Raw genomic sequence first — 21,604 nt, 5'->3', positions numbered from 1 at the left:
CTCAACCTCCGTAACATTTCCAAAATACGCCCCTTTTTAACAAACGAAAACACAAATCTTCTAATTCACTCCCTTGTAATCTCTCCCCTCGAATACTGTAACTCCCTCCTTGTTGGCTTACCACTAAGCCGGCTATCCCCCCTTCAGTCTATCATGAATGCTGCTGCCAGACTCATCCACCTTACCAACCGTTCAGTGTCTGCCGCCCCTCTCTGCCAATCCCTCCACTGGCTCCCACTTGCCCAACTAATCAAATTCAAAATACTCACAACAACATACTAAGCCATCTACAACTCCACCCCAACCTACATCACTGACCTCATCTCAAAATATCACCCAAACTGTCCTCTCCGCTCCTCTCAAGACCTCCTGCTCTCTAGCTCACTCATTACCTCTGCCCATGCTCGCCTCCAAGACTTCTCCAGAGTGTCCCCCATCCTCTGGAACTCCTTACCCCATTCTGTCTGCCTATCTCCTACGCTGCCCACCTTTAGGCGATCCTTAAAAACCCATCTCTTCAGGGAAGCCTATCTCATCTCAACATAACTGCCTTTTACTTCCTCCAATAACTAAATTCAAACAATTGTTACCTTTTGTATCACTTGCCCCTCCTACTATATTGTAAACTCTCACTAGCAGGGCCCTTCCAACCCTATTGTTCTGAAACTGTATTGTACTGTTAATTGTATTGTAACTGTACTGTCTCCACTATTTTGTAAAGCGCTGAGCAAATTGTTGGCACAATATAAGTCCTGTATTATAATAATGATAATAAAGGCACTCAAGAGTCTTGAAGTGGAAATAAGTCAAAGCATCAGTGTTTTATTGTCAATGTTTCAATGGAGCTCAGTCCATCTTTCTCATGATACAGTCTTGAGAAAGATGAACTGAGCTTAATCAAAACTTTGACAATAAAACGCTGATGCTTTGACTTATCTCCACTACAAGATCCATGAGTGCTTCTATATCTAGTTTGGATTTGTATGGATATTTTTGTGGATGAGCACCCGGGCATTTACCTTACAAATGAAGTGTGATGGCTACCTCTGGGTCAGTTCATCTCTATGTATCTCCACCATACACTTATCTCAAGCCGGACCCACCAGCCCTTCTAGATGCACCAGCTCTTCCGGCAAATGTACTTTCAACTTGCCAGTGAAGACCTAGCTTTCATAAATGACTTTTATGAAATAATGATACAAAGATTGTGCAGTCACTGTAACATTGAGCGCTTAGGACTCGCCAAATTACGAGCTGTATAAAGAAAAATAGCAATGTGTAAAGAGTTGAAATAATCCATTACTGGCGGCACAGTAACTCACGACTGTCATTTATATCAAGCCCGCCGGGAATTCCAAAGTAAACAGCCAGCAAGGTCAATTCAGTCATTCAATTCAGATAAAAGACCCAATATGCTAAAACGGCGATGATAATGCAAAACTAACAGTAGGAGAAAATTCTTGCACTCTATACACCGAGATAAGACATAGAAAGATAAAGCAAATTATGATAATGGACGGGGGGGGGACGACTGTTTGATGTATTGATATATTGGCTTTATTAATAAAAACCTGGGTACGGCAAGGAGATATTTATAGGGGATTAGGCAGGAACTCATCTCTGCTGTCTTCTGTTTCGTCTTGCAAAATTAGTCAATTTCCATGTGAGAAAAAAAAAAATTCTTCTGGAAACTTGTGGCGTGGTGATGTATACGTACCACCCTATCTTCTGAGAGGGGAAAAAAAGACCTTATAATATAGAGTATATAAGCAAAGGACACACCCCCTGCCAATTAATTTGCAAAAAATTAAAACGCAAAACATAATTGGTTAGGCCTACATCAGTTTTTTTCCACCACTTATTTTCCTTTACACTGGCCTTCTAAAATCAATTGTAATAAATTCTAAATCTTATTAATAAAATAACAAATTGCAATAATTTAGAGTGTGTGAAGTAACACACTTTTAATAAATAGAAACATCTGAAGGGGAGAGAGGGATTTGGTTCAAAAGACGGTCAGTCCTTTCAAATCATATGGATATGTGTATAATGTAACATTGCCATTCCAAAGGTGCATGTGACTTGGCTGACCATAGAGAGACATGGGATAGCCATCCGGCCATGTGACTCTTTTGGCCACAGAGAGACATGCAATAGCCATCCTGCCATGTGACTCGGTTGGCCATAGAGAGACATGGTATAGCTATCCTGCCATGTGACTCGGTTGGCAACAGAGAGACATGGAATAGCCATTATGCCATGTGACTCGGTTATCCATAAAGAGATATTGAATAGCCATCCTGCCATGAGACTCGGTTGGCCACAGATAGGCACGGAATAGCTATTCTACTATGTGACTCGGTTGGCCACAGAGAGACATGGAATAGCCATCCTGCCATGTGACTCGGTTAGCCATAGAGAGACATGGAATAGCCATCCTGCCATGCGACTCAGTTGGCCATGGAGAGACATGGAATAGCCATCCTGCCATGCGACTCAGTTGGCCATGGAGAGACATGGAATAGCCATCCTGCCATGCGACTCAGTTGGCCATGGAGAGACATGGAATAGCCATCCTGCCATGCGACTCAGTTGGCATAGAGAGACATGGAATAACCATCCTGCCATGTGACTCAGTTGGCCATAGAGAGACATGGAACAGCAAACCTGCTGTGCGACTTGGTTAACCATAGAGAGATATGGAATAGCCATTCTGCCATGCGACTGGGTTGGCCATAGAATAGCCATCCTGCTTAGCACAATAGCCATCCTGCTTAGCACAAGGGACACAAACAGGCTGGCTGATGTAAATCTGAGAACCGCATGGACAGAAATACAAATCATTGGCAGGTAAAAAAACAACTCTCATATGCATTTCATCTGCATATTCATCTGTTAGACTGATGTTCCATTTAAATTTGGACCAATGACCACACAGCAAATATTTGCATTGGTAAGACTATGCACAAGTGTGCCATCTAATTTCTCCTACACGGGTACATCACTGGGAAAAATAAATTAATTTCCCATCTGACAACAGCAATGACAGGAAAGCCAAGTGGGGGGGGGAAGGGGCAGCCACACCAAACATACAAGACAATCAACCAAAATGGAACACTTTAATTCCAGCAGGCTTGGCCCACGTACAACGAAATGATAATCAAACACTATCAAGGCCCGCAGACCGCACGGAATGAAAGCGTCACCCAAACCAGGAGACAACATGACCTGCTGCAAATAGAAAATTTCAGAAAATTCTCATGTTCTCGTGGATCAAGCAGAGGTTAATAAGGAACACGCAGTACATTTTCACATGCAAATTAAAAATTCTCCCTTTGGAACACATGGCGGATCTGCAATTAAAAAAACAAATGCAGAATTTTAAAACGGCGCGCTAATAACCTCCAAATACATATATATATATTTTTTCTGCTTCATAGCTGATAGGCCTGGCTTGCCCCTTTCTTGCTGGACACAATACAATATCTGCTTGTGAACATTGGCAAGGCTTGCACGTTAAACCAGACAACAAATTTTAGAGTCTTAGGGATTTAATGAGATGAAACCTCCAGCCTTCTGCAAAAAAAATCTTGTTTTAATGTCGGCCTTTGGAAGACAGTGGGAAAAGCAGGCTCAGTACCACCGAGCTGTCAAGAGCTTACTATAATATGACCTGTTTATGACCAAGGCTGGGCCAAAAGTCATTGAAAGACAACTGGATTGTGCGTGCACATCTAATCAGTCCCTGATGTCTTTAGACAGCTTTAAGCTGAATGCCATGATTTAAAAAAATATTGTCCTATACAAGAGTCCTGTGTATTCTTCCTTGAATCTCGGTGAGCTTTGTGTATTTCTTTCAGATCGGTGCAGTAATCCAGTGTGAAACTTGGCGTTTCCTGTTTAAAAGACTGATCACTGCTGCTCTCCCTCCTTGTGCAGGATGACTGGACTCGTCTCCGCCCCTTCCTGTAGTTTTCTGCAGGCAGCATGTAATGAGTGGGGCTTGCTGGGGCATGTGTTATAGGATGACAGGGCAGGAGCACAACTGGGGGAAAGTTGCCAACCTATAACAGGAAGTGCCTTAACAATCACTCTCAATACAGGATCACTCGGTATTACTTTAATAAAAGCTATGAATTTAAAGCAGAACTCTGGGGAAAATTATTATTAACCCTTACAGTGGGTTAAAACAGTAGTAAAGACCTGAGAAGGCTTTAAACCCTTCTCACTTCATCAGGGGGGAAAAAAGCACTTGAGGCTTACGTTGGGTTTTAAAGTCTCCCTTCTTTTTATTTGAAATTAATAAAGGCATGGTATCATCTTATAGAGTTGAACCTGATAATTATCTAGGCTCTTCAACGAAGAATCTCTATTTATTCCTAGGGAGGGCATCTATCATGTGCCCCAATTGCCTCTCTATAGGGAGGGAAAGTAGAACTCAGTGTGGAGACCTTTGCAGTGGTGGCTGTGCAGCCATGGACAACACAGTGCAGATTTTAAGGAACCACCACAGGTAAGGATTTGACCAGAAATTGCTAGATGAGTTGGATAGCAGGGGGAGGGGGATCATTATTCATAAGATAATTATAATAAAAATACAAACTTTTTTTTTTAAATTTATAGTATATAGTATATAGTATATATAGTAGTATATATTTATTTTATCCTAAATATTCAATTAAATGTTGTTGCTGGTTGGAGAAATTATTCTGCAGCTGCTTTACATTGGTCCTTACTGCTGATGGACCCTATTATTGATACATGGTCTACCATGGCTGTAGCCACCTTTAAAGCTGAACTCCAGGCAGATATAAAAGGCACAAATGAATACAGATCTGTAATCATTCAGTATACAAAGACACACTTTTTTGAAATGTAAGCAGTGGAAGTGTGCAAATTTGGGTTATTAGTAGGGATGTCCAGATACCAGTTCAGATACCAATGCCGATACTTGCCATTTTCTTGAGAACTACCAGGGTTGCAGCGGTTGCAGCTGGGACCTGGCTCTGGCCCTCCACCACTGTCCTGAAATCATTAGTCTGTATTTTTTTAGAAAAACTGTCACATGACAATAAACAATAATGTATCAAATTTTGAAAAATTCAAATTTTAAATTTTTCTCTAGTCTGGTCCTGGAGTTGGAAAAGTATTTCTGTACATGTACTTGTACCGAGTACGGTACTTGGTATCTGAACATCCCTAGTTATCAGCCTCTTGCAGAGAGCCCAGGCAGGGGGAGCAGCCCATGTAGCCAATTAGGAGTTCAGCAGCACAAGAAGCATGTTGATAGGACAGAAGAGTAGAGTGAAAGGGAGATGAGCTCATCAGTTTGCTGCTTCTCCTTTCACCGTTCAGTCAGAGGTTGGGGAGAAGACCTGTAAGTGAAAGGGAAACTGCAGCAGATGAAGCTCAAGTCCCCTCCTCTGCCAGTGCAGAGCTGTAAAAAAAAACTGGATGGACAAAAATACGTATCCTTAGGCAGGTAAAACAATTCTCATGTCTGTACAGTATTTTACCTGCACATTTGCCTGGAGTTCAGCTCAATATTTATATTGTTATCTACAATATCGCACAATTGTATTTTTGACCAAATCCATAAAATCCACCCCGCCTCTGCACATTAACCAAACATCTATGAATTGCACTGGCTGCCTGCAACCGAGCAGTAAATATAAAGAACCCCACCGAGTAGCTGTAACAGACAACTCTCACCAGGATCACCGTGCGGTGAGAATAAAAACTTGATCTATGTTCCAAGACAGCGTATATTTCCATTAGTTGGCTTAAGGTGTCACCCGCAGCGATAAATCAGGGGCAGATGAGGAAAGATGGGGCCCTTGTTACTGTAAATTTAATTCCGACAGAAAACCTGAGTCATGTGAAAGAAAAGGAGAGGCTTTTGTATTATGCATTTGGACTGTTGACTCGTTAGCGCAGCGGCGAATCCCCGACCCTTGTTTCACAGCTTGTTCTGGAAAAGGCACGTTTGACGATCATGCATTATTGAAAAAGTCAGGGGCTTGGGGACGCTAAGCGTCGTTCGAGTTAAAAACAAAAAAACAAGGCCTTCGTTTTTCAAAGTGCAAACTGATGCATTTCAGCGGGATGCTGGAGAAAGGGCACGTCAAGCCTAGTTCTCTAAAATCAGACTTAAGGAATTCAAGCCATTCTGGCGGGCTCAGTAGGTGTCAGTTGGTATGAAGAAGGAATGTGTGTTTTGTTTCAGTCTGGAGAATTGCCTTCTACTTTTTTTTTTTTGTTCATATTTAATTCATAAATGTTCTGCATTTGATTTTTTTTTTTTTTTACTCTAGAACAAGTCATGAATGTTTAATAATTTCATAGGCATAGAGCAAGGGGACTTTTCTGCTGTTTTATAATGTTTTTTCCAGGGTCACTTGAGCACCCTGTTGAACGGATCTGTTTCTAAAGCTCATGCTGAAATTTGCACATGGAAGTGAAGGATTTAGAGCAGCGACTCCTCCCCATCTCTTCCCCTTTCTCCATAGTGCGGTGTCTGAGAGTTTTCGTTAGGGTCACAGAGGCAAACAAACAACTTCTGCGCCCTATTTTTAGACAACCCCTGGTACACTGGGATCCTTTGTCATGATGGAACCCTGCATCAAAGTAGAACCTTACATTAAAGATTAGAAGGGTGTAGGGCTGCTGAGTCACTGCTGAGAGGGTGGAACAGGGAAGTTCTAAGTTACTGCTGGGAGGGCGGAGCAGGTGACGCTGACCTGCTGAGTAACTGCTGGGGGCCTGGGTAATGCGAAATTACAACTGGGAGGGTAGAAAAGGTGGAACTAAACTGCTGAGTAACTGCTGGGAGGGGGGCTTACCTCCTGAGTGTTGGGAGGGCGGAGCCAAGATGCTAAGTTACTCTTGGGAATGGGAAGTGAGCTGCAGGGAGGGGGAACTGAGCTGCTAAGTAACTGCTGGAAGGGGGAACTGAGCTGCTAAGTAACTTCTGAAAGTGGGAGTAGAGGAGCTGAGCTGTTAAGAGAAGGACTTGGAGGATTTTAGTATTTTGCTGTGTGCTTTGAGAGTAAATTACTCCACACAGCCTGCAGCTTTAATTTTTAAAGCTTATTTATGGCTTATTTACTGCTTGTTAAATACTTAAATGTCCATAGCCCAAACACAGGTTCACTTTAAAGCCCCAAGGGCCTTCAGGTTACACAGCACCCCCTCCTCTGGAATTCACCATCCATCTCAACCCGGAAGGCATGAAACCGGGATTCTGTTAAATAAGTATTGAAAGAACTTTGATCTTTTAGTTTCGTGTCTGTTTTTCACATAAATATATGACTAGCAAACCTATCTCCTACCAGGATCATTAATTTGGAGTCACATGACTCACGGCATTCAGGGGACTCATCTTTGACATACTCAAATGAATCAGAAAACTACCTGGAATGCATCAAATTCACTAATACTCCCAATTAACAGCAAATTGCGAGTCAGTTTATTTCTAAAAACAATCCAATGACAAGCGGGTTCTGAGTCCAGACCCTCATCGTGTTGATGTCAGTTTTTTTGCTTTTTTTGGGTACAAGCCCAGTGCACACAATAGACACACTGCCCACTAAGCAGCTTTATAATTAGTATACTGCTACAGAAGAAGTATGCAAGCCGGGATCATCCTGGGTTATTGTAGATCTAATGAGACAGGGAGATTACTGTTTGCTTTCATACCAAATAATTAGGGAATTAACAGGTACAAGAAAATCCGTGTAAGCTAGTTTGCATCAAACAAAAGCCGTGCATAACACCAAAATTCCATGGAAGACAAAAAGTCAATGGAAGAACTTCCACAAATAAATAATATTGTGGTTGGATCAGCATCATAAAGAATGCCACCGATTAAGTGAGCAGACTGTCACCCCTTTCCTGGTCATGGACCAGAACAATGGTAATATTTGGGATACTGACCTATTGATTCCGCAGTAACTTTGTTATTACACATAACATTGAAATAATACCTATATCATTTTTGTTCAAGACAAAGATTTTTTGGTGATATATTTCAAATTAATTAATTAGAAATGAATTAATTAAAAAATTCCTAATCAAGCAACAGGTAACAAAACTCAACAAAAATGTAAAATATAGACATGTAAGCTGCGCGAAAATTCAGTTAGGATGTATCGTTATTTTGAGATTCAGATCCGAAATTCAATTCGGTTCGGGTTTCAGATTCGGACGAAATCCGGATTTCGTTACTTCCGGAAACAGTTTACAAATATTTGTTGCAAATACCACAGAAAACCATATACAGATATTAATACCAGAGCTGAATCTCCTAGACCTGAATGGCGTTTTGGATCCGAATTGCATTCGGGAGCTCCCGAATGCAATTCGGAAATTTGGATCCCGAATGCCATTTGTGTCTGGGAGCCATATATATATATACAGTATTACTAAAGCTGAAGCTTCCAGACCCGAATGGCATTCAGGAGCTCCCGAATGCAATTTGGAAATTTGGATCCTGAATGCCATTCGGGTCTAGGAGCCTCAGCTTTAGTATCATATGTATATACTGTATATGATCTACAGGGACTTCTGCGGTCGATTAATCTAAGAAAACTGGGCTCACATATTATTTGTTTACTTGTTGGGTGATAGTGCCGCTTCACATATTTGAATGATATACTGTATATGGCTCCCATGTTGCCGTAACAAACATTCGTGTTCAGACCCATTCGGATGCATTAAACCGAAAAACACATCTGATTGGCCAGAACAGTCACATGTCCGATTCAGTTTTTTTTTTAACGAAATTCGGACGGAATCCGAAATTCGGAAACGGAAATTCGGATTCGAATACATTGGGATGCATTGGGATTCGGAAATTCGGATGTGTCTGAATGTAGGAATTTTGGAAATTTTGTCCGAATTTTGATTCGAAACAAATTGCACATGTCTAGTAAAATACATTCACGTTTGAACAGTAATAGTTATAGAACAACTAGTGCTGCTGTAGATAAAAAAGTTTAAATTGTGTTCTATAATCTGGACCATTCAGAATGCAACTATGATAACAGCGGGTGGACACAATAATGTGAACACTAGTACTTTAGGGCTTAATGTTATTTGTGTGGGCTGCAATGGAAAAAAGAAACAAAAGCCCCTACTATCTTATGTTTCTTTGTCAGTGTTCTCTTTCTAGGTTGTATGCCAGTGTATTACAAGTGTTCAGCAGAGCTTAGTATGAGTGGTCAGTAAAATGGGTGACTTGTCAGATTTCCAAAGACAATAAAATCATTGGTGCCTGCTTAGCTGGAGCATCTTTACTAGGGCTTGGTCCAAGGACACACAAATCTGTCACTTACACACCTCTCTCCTGGCCCAGTCAGTTGTGGCAGTCCCTGCAGCTACACGTCATGAAGAGGAGGGCTATGCCCTAGCCTCCAGCGGTGCATTGGCAGATTTGCAGGTGCTTGAGCAAACTCCACCAACTGGCTTCACACAAAGCATCCACACAACACCAGTCTTTACCCACATAAGCCAAACTGTGCAATTGTTTTTTAAGCCTGCAGTGCATGCATTGAACACCCAAAAAGCGAACAAAAAAAGTGCATTTGAACACACACAAAAAAGTGCACACAGGGTGTGACTAGTGGTCTGTCTCCCGAAGAGACAGGGCCCTTCCCTGATCCCCCAGGATGCAAGTCTTCTGACAGGAGCAAGGCACTCGTGTCCACCTGGCCAAAACCAGGTGGACCCATTCCTCATGGCCGGCCGAAAGCAACCACCGAGTACTAGGTTGGGGGCTCCCCCGAAGGGAGACCCCCAATTCAGGGGAGGAAGGAACCTAAGGGCCACACATCGTCCCCATAGACTTCAGGGTGGGCCCAAAGACCCACACCCTCCATTCTGTGGCGTGAAAAACACAGAAAAAAGGTGAAGTGTACATACTGTTTAATGTTTCAGGAGCAATGGTCTCCAAGCATGTGACTTCATACACAAAGCATGGCAAGGCCAAAGAAAGAGAGCATACCACCCAACTTACTGAGATGACTAAGAGGGACACCTTCCAGCACAATGTATTTAGGCAATGGACACACCCCCTGCCATGCCCCGACCTATCTGAACCATTAAGAATTTTTTAACTATAATAAACTTTTAAAAGATAATGAAGAGATAAGATGAAGGTTTTAGTACAAAATAACACTTTTGGTAGTTAAATAGAACCTTTTCATTGATATCTGTACATCAGACCAAAAGGAGGAACAACTGAGGAGGAAAGAGGGAAGGGGGGAATAGGTTGCAAATGAGCATGCATTTCTCTCTCTCTTTCTCTCTCTCTCTCTCTCTTTCTCTCTTTTTCTCTCTCTCTCTCTCTCATGTGCAACAATGTATAAATGTACTCTCTATATTGATACCTTTTTATTGATAGAAGACCAAAAAGGACAACTGAGGAAGAAAGAGGGGCCAAGGGATTTGGTTCCAAATGAGGGACAGTGACTGCAAATGAGCATGCCCCTCTCTCTCTATGTATTTATGTTCTATATATTCTGTATAAATGTGTGTGTGTGTGTATATATATCATAGTTTCCAACTGTTATATGACACACGGCAGCATTTTCCGAGTCTGTCAGTATCTGATGCTTTAATTAGAAGAAGGATCATATGGTTGAGCAGGCGTAGAAAGGCCATTCTCAGAGCTGGTGACAATGAGGTGGCACACACATCTTAAAGCACAACATAATAACATAAAGCCAGGTCTTTGCAGTGGGGATTTTGGAGTGGAATCACACACTGCACCAGGCTCATTACTCAGGATTGATGTTCTAGGACTCGGTGTGTTTTATGAACGCAGAGCTCTGGAAATCCTTGTCAGGAACAGGCAGTTCGGTCTATCTACAAACGCCGGTGGGAGGGGATCCCGCAGTCGTGCCAATCACAATCACTACATTTCTATTTCTGGGAAGGGGTCTTGGAGGCGCTGAAAGAATGCGAGCGCTCATAATAATGCACCGATTATTCTAATTACTAGCCTATATAATTGTATAATTGGAAGCTGCCATTCTTCCTTGCTGACGGTGAACAAAGTTATGAAATTCACACAGCTCTGCATTGTAATATTTTATGGTTTAATGTTTTATTACAAATAGATCCCGTAGGGTTTTTGATGACTATTAACTGTTAGCGGACTAGAGAAGTAGCAGTTAAGAGAGAAGGTAGCTCATTAGTCTCAATGGTTACATATCTACCATGGAGTAGGGCCAGCCAAAGGGAGCAATCAAATGCTGCATCATGCATGGCCATGCACTTCAGGCAATGCAGCCTGGAGCTTGTGTGGATTGATTTTTTGTACTAGGAACGGAGACCTCCAATTCCCCAGGGCAAAACAAAAAGTAAATCTCTGCAATATGCACACTTGCACATCTTTGATCCCTTTGAAGACCCTGCAAGTACAGAAAAATACCTGTTGATCTGCTAGAAATGCACTCAGTCCCCATTTCTCCCTTGTGAAATGACACCACATGCCTTTTTGCGGTCTGATATTTCAAGACATGGTGTCAGCCCTGCCCAGTTTTGTTAAACAACTAGATCACACCCATCTCCACATCATAGGAACTTCATTGTTTTTTTACTGCATGATAATAACTTGAACGACTCCTAACCTTTTGATTGCACCACTTACTAGTTTTTATATTAATTTTGTAAAGGGGAATATTTTATGTATTTTATTTAGAATATTGATTGGCCCTTTTAAAGCATAGTTAGGAAGTTTTTATGGTTTTTAATGCTGCCCTTATCATTAATTAATTTACTTAAAGTGACATTAAACCCTTAGATTTTTTAACATAAACCAATACTGTAATGCGTACCTTACTGTAATCCATGGTTGTTTCCCTTCTCTTTGCAGCTCTTCCTTTTAAATCTGTATCTATTCTCATGAAGGGGAGAACTTCCCTTTGCAGCTGAGTGCCTCTTCCTGTAGTGCTGGCTCAGGTTGTGAACCTACACACAGACATCATGTATCCATTTCAGAGACAAGGCAGTCTGCTGCAAAAACAGAAGTTCTGCCCAGCATGAGACGAGATAAGGATTTAAAAGGAAGAGCAGCAAAGAGAAGGGAAACAACCATGGATTACAGTAAGGCACACATTACAGTATTGGTTTATGTTAAAAAATTTGAGGGTTTAATGTCACTTTAAAGGGTTATTAAACCCTAATTTTTTTGCATATATCTACGGCGAGCAAGCAGTAGATATATGCAAAACGATAAACAAAAAAAGAACTTTTTGAAAGGGTTAATACTTACCTTGTGTCTCCACCGCGCACTCCCATCCAAACATCTGAAAATGTATTCGGCGGCCGCAAAGGATCTTGGGGCGGGCTCATGCTCAGTTCAGATGTTTGGCCGGGAGACGAGTAGAGACACAAGGTAAGTATATGGAGCACTGCGCACCAGCACAGACTCTGTGGGACATCAGAGAAGAGGAGGGCGGAGGAGTCAGCGGTGGATCGGAGGCCCGCACCAGACCTGGAGGGACAGCTTAAAGCTAGAGGAAAGAAGATGATGATCGGATTAAGGTAAGTCCCTACTTTAGCACTCCGGGCTGGACTTTAGCCTTTAATGTCACTTTAAGGTTTTTAACACTAGAGTGCTAGTTGTCTTTTTATTATAGGTTATATTATATATTAGGGAGGAAGCCTTTATAGCTAATAACAGAGGAAGTGTCCACAGGACACAATTCGGCTCTGAATTTCTGACATCATCAACAGGTATTTTATTAATTTGCACTTAAAGAACAGAGATAACAAAATACCTTTATTGGTATATTTACCCAAGAAAAAGGGAGGAAACAAGAGCTGTCCATTATTAGGGTTTACATACACTTTGAGCAATGAGTGACCTTCGTTTAACGACAGTGACCCAAGTCAGCCTGAAGCTGAGGTGCTCAGTAACCAAGGTTCCTATTGGTCATAGACTGGTGCTCTCCCACACTCCTCTTGAATCCCTTAATTCACGATGGTCTACTCTGCTGATATAGGGGGTTTTAAGCATGGCCCCTAACATCACCAAGGGGCCGCACATAATATTCAGTGAATGAAATGCTACATTAACCTTTCAGAGACTGCTGACATTTGCAACAGCAGATAGTTGAAGACTACAGGCATACTACAAGAGATAGTGGGGGACTGTAGACATGCTACAGGAGATGGTCAGAGAATGTGGACATGCTATAGGAGATGGTCATAGACTACATACATACTACAGGAGATGGTCAGTGACTACAGAAATGCAACAGGAGCTGGTCAGAGACTACTGGCATGCTACAAGAGATGGTCAGTGACTACAGAAATGCTACAGGAGATGGTCAGAGACTGTGGGCATGCTACAGGAGATGGTTAAAAGACTGTGGACATGCTACAGTAGATGGTCAGAGAGAGTGGAGATGCTACAGGAGATAACAAGAGACTGTGGAGATGCCCTAGGAGATGGTCAGAGACTGTGAGCATGCTACAGGAGATGGTCAGAGACTGCAGATATGCTAAAGGAAATGGTCAGAGACTGTGGACATGCTACAGTAGATGGTCCGAGACTGTGGAGATGCTCTAGGAGATGATCAGATGGTCAGAGACTGTGGGCATGCTACAGGAGATGGTCAGAGACTGTGGAGATGCTACAGGAGTTAACCAGAGCCTGTGGAGATGCTACAGGAGATGGTCAGAGACTGTGGAGATGCTGCAGGAGATAGTCAGAGACTGTGGAGATGCTACAGGAGATGGTCAGAGACTGTGGAGATGCTGCAGGAGATAGTCAGAGACTGTGGAGATGCTACAGGAGATAGTCAGAGACTGCAGTGTAAGTCCTGGTTCACACCTAGGCGTATTGCATATGCCCGTCTGTCCACGATTTGCGGTAAAAAAAGCGCGCGACACACGCACGTTTCCGAGGGCTACTTGGCTGTATCCCAATGGAAACGCGCTACAAAACGGCCCAAAGTAGTACATGTACCTTTTCAGGCGTGGGCCGTTTTGTAGCGCGTTAGGGATGGGCGGAAATACGCCAAGGTGGGAACGAGACCATTGACTACAATGGGATTTATATTTTTTAGCGTTTTGTAGAGCGTTCGTCGAGCGTAGAACGCGCTACAAAACGTTCAGGTGTGAACGAGGCCTAAGAGTGATGTAAAAAGGAAAGGTTCACTTTAAGGGGATGATTTATCCATCTTCCGCCCAGCATATAGCTGGATAAATGCCATCAGCTCCATGGATTGGGGGTATGGCCATGTGAGCTACCCCATAATCATCCCCATAGTGTAAGTTATAAGTGGCATACAGTATATTGCTTAATCTATCGCTTGAAAAGGATGGCCACTCACCAGGATTTTCCGCTTTCCTCATCTGCTTAGACTGTGGCTCTTCAGTATCCCATGGCGTGGACTGGTTGATTGGAGTCTGCCCCCACCTCACACTGGTAGCCAGCAGCTGACCTTGTGTTTGTTTCTCGGCCTTGGAAAGCAGAGGGGTCTGCAAAAAAAAAAATATATATTTAGATATATGGATCAAGGGCTGTGTATTTTTTTCTTCTTAAAGGTAAAGTACAGTGTAATTCCAGGGAGCGCATATTTCTACTTACGAGGGATGAAGTAATCTATCATAACCATAATATACATGTCATGGGACTTTCAAGGTATCTCATTATCAAAGTAACTTACAGTAAATTGTGTAAAAAGTTCAGACTTATTTTTCATTACATAAAATCCTTTACATGTTTTTCTTTGTTGCCTTTACAACTGAATCATTAATTGGCATAGCCTCCAATTATCTTATAACCTCCTACTTGAGATGTTCATTCATGTCTCATTGTTGGTATCACATAAGCAATTATAGTTTAATTTTCCAGCTAATACTTGCGGAGTGATGAGACCTCCTCTAAAACCTCGCTAAACAACTTTGAAGTTATGCAAGAAACCACAGTGGAGTAGTGGTTAGCACTTCTGCATTGCAGCACTCAGGGATCCTGGTTCATATCCTGGTTGGGACAATATCTGCAAGGAGTTTGTATGTTCTCCCTGTGCTTGCATGGATTTTCCTCCAGGTACTACGATTTCCTCACACACTCTGAAGACATGCTGGAAGGTTAATTGGCTCTTCTCTAAATTGTGAGATAGGAACCATAGACTGTAAGCTCCTTGAGGGCAGATACTGATGTGAATGTTCTCTATGTAAACGGCTGCATATATTTTAGGTGCTATATAAATACCTGTAAATAAATAAGGAATCAGCTATATGGTGGGCACTGGTGTCCTCTGTTCAAATCTCAACCAGAACACTACCTTCATGGAGTTTGCATGTTCCCCCCTGTGCTTGCGAAGGTTTCCTCCCACACAGGTTAATTGGTTCGGGTCTAAACTGGTCCCAGTATGCGTGTGGGATAGTATTATCTTGCACTTTGGCACTTATTTATTTTTCTCTCACTTTTTATATGTGTCTTTTTCACTCCATAGGTCAGGGGCGCCCACAATTTTTTGTCTGGAGATCTACTTTTCAAATGTCGAGCTCAATGAGATCTACCAACGAAAAAACACCTGCGTTCAGGGGCAGGAGTGGGCGTGGCAGTGCATTGAAGTCAATGGCACTGCAGCCAGGCCCCTCACCCACATAAGTGCCAGCGTTCCGGTCCGGTGCGATCTGCAAATATGCTTCAAGCACTATTTTTGCAGATCATACTGGACTGGAATGCAGGCACTAATGTGGTGCGGGGTGTGGGCGATTAAACTGTGGGTGGGGGACATGGCTGCGGTGCAACCCCACGCCACCTCCCGCCCCTGAACGCATTCCAGTGCGTTCTAGAGGCGTGGGCGGGTGACGGAGCCGCTGTAACAGCAGCATGTGCAGTGAGGAGAGAGAGAGCCGCCGGATGTCAGATCCAAGCCGAGCGGCTCTCTCTCTCCTCACCGCTCGGCGTGCTGCTGTGATACCGCCTCCTTCACACCGCTGCCAACTGCAGCTTCACTTTTCCTCAGATCCCCGCTGCATACAGATGGGGGAGAGCAGCGGGGATCCAGAGAAGACAGGACATCGCGATCTACCAGTGATCGCTGTGCGATCATTGGTAGATCGCGATCGACCTTATGGGCACCCCTGCCATAGGGTGTAGGGTGTGGGCCCCTGAAGTCTAGGGGGAGGATGTGTGGCCATTAGGTTCCTTCTTCCCCTAAACTGGGGCTCTTACTTGGGGAGAGCCCCCAACCTGGTACTTGGTAGTCGGCATAGGCTGACCATGAGGAATGGGTTCACTTGGTTTCAGCCAGGTGGACACAAGTGCCTTGCCCCTGTCAGGAGAATTCCCCCCCCATGGGGGGGGTCAGGGAAGGGCCCTATCTCTTTGGAAGATGGACCAGTTGACACACCCTAGTGCACTTTTTTTGAATGTGTTCTTTTTTTGTTCACTATGATATTTTGTAGGGATGCACCGATATGGGTTTTACGGTATCGAGTACGAGTACCAATATTTTTTTTATATACCAAATACCAATACAGGAAGTTCCATTTAGGAAGCTGGGCTGCGTGTAATGACCCGCCGCCCGACTTCCTGATAAACTGGGAAGCTGTCTCCATGCTCCCTCGTCATCAGGTGTCGAGGAAGCATGGAGCCAGCTTTCTGGCCAATCAGGAAGCCGGGGGGCGGGTAACGACTCGCCGCCCCGCTTCCTGCCCAATCTGGAAGCCAGGCGGTAAGCCTGCTGATTGGCTAGGAAGCCGGCTCCATGCTTCCTCATCACCTGGTAATATTACAAAAATCTCTACAAAGGGACACAGACTACAAAAATTGTCATAGGGACACCAGTGAAAAAATAATAAACAGGTTTTTATCCTTCTACGCTCTAACCAACACTGAAAAATATATTTAGACTGGAGTGCTACTTAAAAGGTATCTATGGGCAACAACTAAAAATGTATCTGTATTTCTATGTTGAATTTCCATAAGTTCTATCACACGCCTAATAGCCATATCCATCTAAACCTTTGTAAACTTACTTACCATCCAAACTACAACTCAACGACTAAACTTTCCACAATGTAACATTATCATTGCTTGCTGGAAGCAATGCATGATGGGACATTTAGTCTTGAGAAATCAAGATTGCATCCCATCAAGCAGCAAGGAAGAAGACGCAAAGCACACTGGGAATCCAGGAAGTTGATGTAAGTGATGGGCAGACGGAAGGCTGCACTCAGTACATAAAGGGGATTTTTTCAAATAAGCTTTGATTGTATTATCAGAAACAACTCTAGTATGTACTCCTATCACAATGCTGATGTTATAACAGGAGAGTACAGTATATGCTGGGACTTTACAATTCTTTTCAAAAATAGTTAAGCATAATCCCATATAACACCAACACAAGCTAAAGTACTGTGAGTGGGCTGTATTGTGCTTCTTACCTCCGAATCGAACATGGAATTAATACATTAGCAATCGCAGAGATGTTTTTCTCATCACTCTCTGACAATGAGTTCTTGCAGAGAGCAATGATGTATTTTACAGGAGAGCTGCAGCATCAATAAAATAAAATGCTTAAAACCTACTCCTGAGCTGGTATCACGGCATCTTGAAAAGTGCGATCAACATTAAAATGCCTTCTGAGCTGTTTTTGTATGAATAGCTGTTTCAATAATTGTTTTTACGTAAGGAACAAAGGCCGTTCCTCGCAGTCTCAATATTTCTGTTTTGTGGTTTTATTTAAGGATTTTTTTTTCTTTCTTTGCTTTAAAATTTAGACTTGAACAGACTGATAAGAGTGAAACACCAGAGAATTTCTGAGTGCTTCCTGCCATGTATTTAACCGAGATGGAGGAAGCATAAATATTATACGGAATCTTTGGGATTTTTTTATGCTTTTTTGTTAATATAAAAGGCGGTCATTAGTCGCATTGCATACTTCTCAACACCATTTACAGTAATTAAACATGTATGCCAGACAGGGTAAAAACCCATTTAATGCAGTTAAAAAGACCATGTTAGGTCTCTGAATGACCACCAGGTCCATGCAAAGCCATTGTAGGCTCACCTCTGCAGGAGCCCGTTCCTCCCAACTCCCAGTACCCGAAAGCATTTTAAACTTCCCAAAAATAAACCATAGACTTATGCTGTACAAATGTAGTATCTCAGAGAGCTATAAAAGAGTTACTGTTCTATACCAACCTAAAATGTTTGTAGTATCAAGATCCACTGGGAAGGCTGGATTGCCTAAGAGAGGGGTGGGTGGACTTGGGACCGATGATAAAGAGAATGATCAGGGTATCTAGTGCCAGTGCAGTATTTTGTTCATCGATGGGTCAAGCAGGTATTATCACCCCCGGTTTATTGTAACGGATTGCCATTTAAAGGAAGAAAAGGAACTTAGATTTGAGGTTTCTGTCACAATACCGTGCACGGGTGTCCCAACACCGCGTGCAAGTATTTATACAAGTGAACCAAATACGTGACCACACTTCAGATACCAAAACAATTCCTGTAAACTATAGCTTATTAGATACACCAAAAACAACACAACCACAAGCAACCCCACCAACACCCGCACATATCATATAAGAGCCTAACTATATACAAAAAACAAATCACACACCGGAGATAACAGGGCTGGCTATAACCTGGGGAGCAGGGCAACAAGATGTCTGTGAAGGTTCTCATTCATCCAGGTCAATTCAGAATTGAGAAAGCTGGTCGGATGACCAGTGAAACGTCTTCAAGAAAAATACAGTTGCCTTGACTTATTTTTTACAGATAGGGCAACAAGAGAAGAGCCAGGAGCCACAGATCAGGAGACGGCAGGGGTAAGAGTCAGGAGTCAGGGTCCAAGGCAGGAACAAAGGTAGGAACAGGATCCAGGATACAGGTAGGGATATGGAAACAATACTGAGGCCCGGGCCTCATTGCCAGGACAGGAGAAAATCCCTTCCCAGACCAGCACCAGGTGGTGATTAATTGCTGATTGCTGCGAGACACCTGCAGGAGCTGGTTTCAGCGCCACAGTGCCACCTGGAGGTGCTCTGGTCCCTGACAGTTTCCTTTTGAGGAAGGGATATGTTTAAAGTCCCGTGTTTAGCGAGATTAACTGTAAAGTTCGTCAAAATGTTAGAATTCTTTCAGAATCAAGGTTAGGCTGATTCTTGGAGCCCTTTCATACCTTATCCTCTAATTTCCATTTTTCTTGACAACTTATTCCTTCTAACTAAACATATACACTAATTCTTCTTGATTCTTGGAGCAGTAACATAGAGCAGAAGATCATCAGCATAGAGGGCCAATTTATACTTCCTCTGAACTACGTGAAATCCTTATCTCCTGGATTCTGACATAAGGAATTGACGAGATCTTCCATAGTAATTATGCAGAGGATGGGGGATAACGAGCATAACTGTCTAGGGCAATAAGTTATAAAGTATGGGTCAGAAATGATTCCGTTAGGCCTAATTCTTTAGGGAGAAGAATACAAACCAGTAACAGGTACTCTTTAAGAGTCAATTTCAACAGCAATCTGGCCTACTCCTTATGACTGATAGGCCTTAATATTAGAAAAACCCCAAAAATCGTTGACTGAAAGTGCGTCAGCCTAAAATGGCCCGTAAGCAAAGCAGAGCGAACCATTACATTTGCCAAAAGTTTGAATTTATTGCCGACTATAATACTTTTCAAAGCCTCGTGAGGACATCATATCTGCGCTAAAGTCAAGAAGGTAATATTAGGATCTATATAAATAAACTTCACAATACGCCGCAGGGAGATGCAGGCAACTCAGAACGCCAGCAATTAATCAAATCCATGTTTTGAAAACTCTGCCACTTGCAATCAAAATATTTTTTTCCCCTTTTTTCTTTGCTGGTCCCGTTCCCTATTTTATTGGCATTAAAGGAAGACAATATGAAGCGCATTGGATAGATAATGAGAAAATCTCTTTCCTGACAGTCTATCCTCCGCAGGAATAAAAAAAGCAGAATGATGTTTGCACCACAGCTAACCGAACGTGTTGGTAATCTATCACAATTGTTAAACTCACTGGGGAAATAATTAGTGAGGAGAGGATTGCATGCAAGCCAGAGACAGATCGAGAGAGCTGGAGAAAGTGAGAGCATAAGAAGTAAATAAATAATATAAAATAATGATATGACTGCTATGGGCCAGAAATCTCGCAGGAAGAAATGTGCAGATAACAGTCACATTTACACAAGCCATGTGAACTGAAAGCAACCGGGTCCCCCTAAGGAACATCCTTCAAGGGCAAATGTCACTGAAGGTCACTGACTGGCAGCAGCAAAACACCACCAGAAAGGACTACGGTTTTGAAATGACAAAGGCACCTTTAGAAATGTTTAGTAATGACAATCTACAAACAGATACTTCTAGATAATTATTGTCTTTTTATTCTTTGCATTCCTTATTTTTCTTTTTTACCCATTCTACTCACAGTGGCCATTTTTACCAGGGCCAGATTTTTTATATCTCCCTTTACTTCTTGGAACTCTGGCACATGTAACTAGGACATGTGACCATGCGCATCATCTCAGGGGAGGAAAATGCCTTTCCCTAAGATCACTTGAGATTACAGACGAGATTTCCCAGCAATGCTCTGCTGATGTAAGCTTCCCAGGATGCAACGCTTGGGCACATTATATCACTAATGCCAAAGAGGACCAGGAAGTGGAAACGCAATAATTGTAAGTCAAAGAAAGATATGTTTGTTTAACTAACACATGTAAGATGATTTCATATCAACTTGCAGAGATGCATTCTGATGTGATTCTTAGTGAAAGGGGGTAAAGGTCCACTTTAAGTGTACAAAAGGCATAATTTAGGAAAAAAATAGCATCCACTTTTTAAAACTATCTTGTATCTAAGATAGGTCAGTGACAACAAATAATTAAAATACATTATTTAACACCTATTTAAGTGCAGTACACTTTTAAAAATGAGGTTAAAAATATGACTCCAATTTCTTTAAAAAAAAAAAAAAAATCCAGGTAAGTCAAGTAAAACGCAATTTATTACAAGGGCAAACACAAAGTATCTGATCATCCACGGGGTAGCCTTCCCCTGTTCATGCACTTTTCATGATAATCGGCCTTCTTTAGCAAATACCGTCCTTGTAGCTTTTCTCAGCTCTAAGGCTCTCGCTCTTCACCCCTCGTGAGCCCTCAATCTGCTCTCTCAGCAATGAGTACCACAGGTCCTAGAGTCACCGACCTTCCTGACCTCTCCCAGCCTCCCGCGGCTGTTCCTTGTGCGTCCAGCACGCACCCGAGTCTGCGTGTGCCTCCTGCACACACACAACTCCAACTCTCCCCCTGAGCACTGGGCTGGCTTCCTAATGAGGCTGCTCAGCCACTTGATCAGCCCAAGCTGATCATTGGTAACACCCGGCCCCAGGACTGGAGATCTCATCCCACCCAGAGCTCTAAGAGATCTCCAGAACTCCAGATCCCAGCTACAATTAGGAAAATCTGGAAGGACCTGAAAAGCCAGGCTCTTCCTTATATTGTTTACATTCTGGCCCCTCTCAGCCCCCCCGGCCGAGAGTCCCGGGAGCCAACGCTGCCATACTATGCCGTGGCATTGCCCTGAACTGCCACAATA

At 42.7% G+C, this 21,604-nt stretch overlaps 1 protein-coding gene across 1 annotated transcript in view; it reads right to left on the bottom strand.

Moving 5' to 3' along the window:
• Positions 1–21,604, bottom strand: part of KLHL29 (kelch like family member 29) — a 459,910-nt gene that overhangs the window by 235,929 nt on the left and 202,377 nt on the right. The window contains exon 2 of the mRNA XM_018575346.1: positions 14,346–14,493. Within this exon, the coding sequence (XP_018430848.1) occupies positions 14,346–14,493 (148 nt within the window). The remainder of the gene's footprint in view (positions 1–14,345; positions 14,494–21,604) is intronic.

This window comes from Nanorana parkeri, unplaced genomic scaffold (assembly GCF_000935625.1).
Source record: "Nanorana parkeri isolate BGI_ZX_2015 unplaced genomic scaffold, ASM93562v1 scaffold53, whole genome shotgun sequence".
Classification (NCBI taxonomy): domain Eukaryota; kingdom Metazoa; phylum Chordata; class Amphibia; order Anura; family Dicroglossidae; genus Nanorana; species Nanorana parkeri.
The sequence above is the reverse complement of the archived record's forward strand: the minus strand, read 5'-3'. Positions and strand labels throughout refer to the sequence as shown.